The sequence below is a fragment of the Trametes versicolor genome, assembly GCF_000271585.1.
Source record: "Trametes versicolor FP-101664 SS1 unplaced genomic scaffold TRAVEscaffold_16, whole genome shotgun sequence".
NCBI lineage: Eukaryota > Fungi > Basidiomycota > Agaricomycetes > Polyporales > Polyporaceae > Trametes > Trametes versicolor.
This window is the reverse complement of record NW_007360336.1, coordinates 600,509-604,930: the sequence shown is the minus strand read 5'-3', so window position 1 is coordinate 604,930 and position 4,422 is coordinate 600,509. Positions and strand designations below refer to the sequence as shown.

Below are 4,422 nucleotides of genomic sequence, written 5' to 3'. Positions count from 1 at the left end.
CACGGGTGGTAGACCTCTGCGTGTTGTCCATAACGTGTTTGCAGATGGGGTCTTCGACGGATGCTGAGTGATGCGTGCGTGGATGCGGCGGGGGAAATTGACGGCAGTCGATGATAGTGTACGGGCCGAAGGACATCGACGAAGACCGCCTGCGACGTGCGTGTCGCCGAATCTGCGCATATAAGTGACAACGCACATTAAAAAATGTATTTCTAAGTAGGCGTCCGCATGCTTACCGCACCGGTCGATTTATAGCCGCACATGATTTGATCTGCCAGAGCATGTTAATGCCATAGTGTCTTGAGGGTCGTTGTCCAGCGCAGCGTGGCTTGTGCTCGCCTAACGCTGTCCCAAGGCATCGGCAAGGCTATCTAAGGGATACACAGGAGAGGCGGTTCAGCGACGCGGAGGAAGACGTAGATGATGTGTCCACGGATATGTCGTTTCTAGTGGGGTTGGAAATATCCATGTTCATCGTAGTTGGTATCCATATCGCCAAGCAAAACCTAGCACAGAAAACGACTTACCGAAGCTCACGAGAAACTACGGAAGGAGCACGGATCGGCTTCCAAGAATCCTCAACTCAGAGACGACGAACCGGTCGGCGATGTCCGCGACATCGTCGTACCCAGCGCCCGGCGATGCTCCTAGGTGTGCTCTTCAGGACTCTAGTGGACGTGCAAGCCGGAAAATGCTCACTGAGGACGTCTTGAGGAAGGCAGTGCAGGTCTCGATTGCGGCGCCGGCTCCGGGAGGCAAACGCTGACACGAGTGTTATGGATGTGTGCCGGCTAATGCATCGGGCCAGTCTCGGAGGGGCCAGGGAGGGTAGGAAGGCGGGAGGCTTTGCTGTAGAGTTTTGCAGAGAGCGGGTGCAGACGAGCGTCGAGCAGCAGTGTAGTAGCAAAAGACGGCGACGGACGCGTCGAGCCGGAGAAAAGGCGAGCCCCAAGGGAAAGCGGTATGGGTATAGCGAGAACAGATTCAGGGTGTATCTAGGTCGTGGAAGTACTGCGAGGGTGTGGAAGGCGAACAGCGAGTCTGACTCGTCGGAGGTCAGACAGGCCGCGCTCAGATATTCCACACGGACAACGACCTGGCGAGAGCGACTCCGACTCGAGCGGACTGAAGTGCTCGCGTGGCTTTGTTTGGCCCATACACAACACGTGGTGGGCGGGCGCCTACGCGAGGTCTGCGATCGCACTCTGCCTGTCTCTCTGCGTCTCGCCCTCTGCTATCCAGACTCGCTTTTACAGGCCGCAATGAACTCCTGGAGCACAAGAAATAGCGCCTGGAAACACGACTAGCTCTCACAGACGCGAGGTGTGCTTTGCATAACCTTCAAACTTCCCAAACTTTGGATTAGCAAGCTACTACCAGGTCAAGCACGCGTACGCACAAGGACTGCAGCAGGTGCCATGAGTTACAGGGATGCTCTTCGTCGCAGTCCAACTCGTAGCCCACGAAGTACGTTGCACAGAAATCACGCGCTATCTTTCATGGAAGTCGTAGCGGCGATGAATTCTAATACACACCCTTTTGACCAGCTCGACATGTCTTCGAGACCCAGCTCTCGATATTCCATAGCATAGCAAGAATGCCCGCCAACGATGATGGCATAGTAGGTCTCTACAGAGTCCAGAAAGCGGCCGTCTGTGCTTGCACCTCGCCTACGACCTCCGCGCAAGTAAGTATTCTTTGCCGTACCCTCCAATGCGATCAGCTTACGATATCGGCGAAAGTAAGTACAAAGCAGCTCTACCCGGAACTGGAGCGTTTCCTGATGCTACGTAGACCATGACCGCGAGTGCCATTGGCGCTCCGTATACTCCGGCTACGTGGTCGTCGACTCGGAGCGCGCGTTACAAATGCGGCGTGGAACTGGGCTCACCGGATGCAAGCTCATGCAGCCGCCCCTGGCAAGTCGCGCAGTCCTCGGACGACATCTCCGAAATCGGCAACACGGGGCTCCCGTTCGACATCTTCTAGGTACGTCCGGCGATCTGCACACCGCTCACACAGCTGACTTCAGCGCACGGTGCGGTAGGTCCTCGCCGCGTGCAGCATGAACACACGCGCGACCCTGCGTCAGCTTGTGTGGAACAGTATCAGGGTGCGTCTGAGTCGATGGAACGGTATGGCGCAAATACGGGCGCCCGCGATGCAGTTCTCGAGACCGGGCATCACGAAGATACCCTCCGCGTTTTGCCGCGCTCGGACACCGCTGGGCCGTGTTCGTCAAGTTTCGAACGGCCCCGCGACGTACGCGGACAGCGATGATCCCCGGCCAGTGTGTCCGTCGATCTAGACTCGATCTCTCGTTTCGGGATACGAGGGCGCAATGTCGTGGACTACGATAACACCGACAAATGCCCGGTGAGGCATAGGATGAGGTCCCGGGATGCGAAGACTGTCCGTCTTCACGCCGCAGAGGTACGCCTTGGACTATCTTGAGCTACCATTTACTGATACCCAATAGTCTGCTTCACAGTGTAAACGCACCCTCCCATGGCATTTATATACTCACAGTAGCGATATGCCTCGAACCATCTGTCACGGTAGATAATGCACGTATGATAATCTGACGAGGACCGCGCGCGACATCTACGATACAGGCCAAGATTCTCCATTTACCGAGGAGCGCGTACCCCTACTCCTAGACGTGTGCCGTACGGGAGGTAAGCTGGTACCTTGCGGACATGTATGGTGCCGCCTTCTGCTTCCATACGCACATGGCCTCTCTTCCTCTCGACGCGCGCGGACGTCCGCAATGACGAGCAGCCTAAGTATTTACATGCGCAGCGTGTGGAGGACATCGAATGCAAGACACGTTCGGCAGCGCGATAATGCCCTGCCGTGTACACTAAGAACCGGCACGAGGTTGGTCTATCGTGCCCCGCCGGCGTACGCAATGTGCACGCACGCGGGGATGCGCGGAAGGCTACCAGCGGAAACCGATCCAGATCTCGGCACAACACACCCGGCCGCCGCCGTAAGCTCCTGCATGCCAGTTCATGTATGAAGCGGACACTGCATGAGGGCACGTCGTTCAATGTACGCGAGGAATACGGGCGGGAAGATGAGCATAGGACTCACGGAGCAGGGCGCGGGCGCGATGCAGATGACGGGCTACGTCTGCGCCAGATTCGTGTTGGGCTGCATTGTGTAACCGGCACCGAGCCGCGTTGCGTTGAATGGAGTGCTGTATTGCGATCTTACGTCGTCGGATGGATGGTTGTGGGAGACACGCAGCCGGCGCCGTAGCCTGTACAGCTGCGCAATGTCGATGGGTGCGCAGGATCGTCCCTGATCTCGCTTTGCGGTTCGTCCGGTGCGTCCCGGCGAGTCGTCCTGTGTCTGCGCAGACGTGTGCAAGCCCGCGGGATTACGTACGTGGATGCCAGAGACAGATGCATCGGAGTGCGATCAAAGCTGTTTCGAAGAGATGTATAAGCACTGCAGTGTGAGCGGATGCAGGTCAGAGGAAACGATTACATACCTCTCGGTGGCCCATTACCCCTCTCTCGCTACGATTTTACCCTTCCGCGGCGCGTAGTGAGTGCGTGCACGTACCACGCTCGGCTATAGATGATAGCAGTACCTTCGGTGCGCATTATGCTGTTCTGGACACCGTAGGTGTCTTCGCACAGCGATACGTAGAGCAAGACGAGCGTCATGGACGTCGATACGTGTCGAGTGGACATAGCCACGTCCGACGCTGCGCTGATGCTGCTCATCATACAGTGTTCTCAGCCGCGACGGCGCTCCTCTGCCCACGCAACGCCCGAGTCCGACACCTTTTTGCTTTTCAGCGCAGATCGTACCGAGATTTGTTAGGCAAACTCACTCCGGTGTGGCCAAATCTTCCGCACAAATGAGTGCGAAGGCGGGGCCAATAAGCGCAGCGTATGCACGACTGGGCCCTACGCGCCGGTGAGGGGCGCTGTCCCAGAGGTGGTCACAGACACATTGCTGGCTATCGAGTATAGTGCACGTGCGGAGGACCACTGACACGGGCGGCCTGCTACGCGAGTGTCATTCAATCTGCACATGTAAGCAACGAGCTTTCAATGTGCCTGCTAGGTACACGCGGCGAGATGGCACTTACCGGATCTACGTTCCGCGGTGCATATATGCGCGTCGTTTCGCATGCCAGGGCACGGGCACGATGGTGGTGGCGGAATGTGAGGACGATAACCCAGCGCAGCGTGGCGTGTACTCGCCCGATGCTTTCGCGTGGCGCAAACGCCGGTTTATGGTGGCAAGAGATCGTACTAGTCTGATAGACGACGCTCTTGAGGCAGGATGACCGCGGTATCATCGTGTCTAGCGTCCTCAACTAGGCGCCCAGCCTCGAGTGTTGCAGGATTTCCGGGTGCAGACAGCGCTGGCATCGTTTTCGTGGCGATGAAGCTCGGCGGA

General features: G+C 57.4%; 1 protein-coding gene across 1 annotated transcript; it reads left to right on the top strand.

Annotated features, from left to right (window-relative positions):
- Positions 1-1,797: 1,797 nt before the first annotated feature.
- Positions 1,798-1,989, top strand: TRAVEDRAFT_40941 (uncharacterized protein; the record flags this gene model as incomplete). The annotated part of the gene is made up of 1 exon (XM_008047056.1): positions 1,798-1,989. One exon carries the CDS (start codon positions 1,798-1,800, stop codon positions 1,987-1,989), a length of 192 nt encoding a protein of 63 aa, XP_008045247.1.
- Between the last annotated feature and the right edge of the window lie 2,433 nt (positions 1,990-4,422).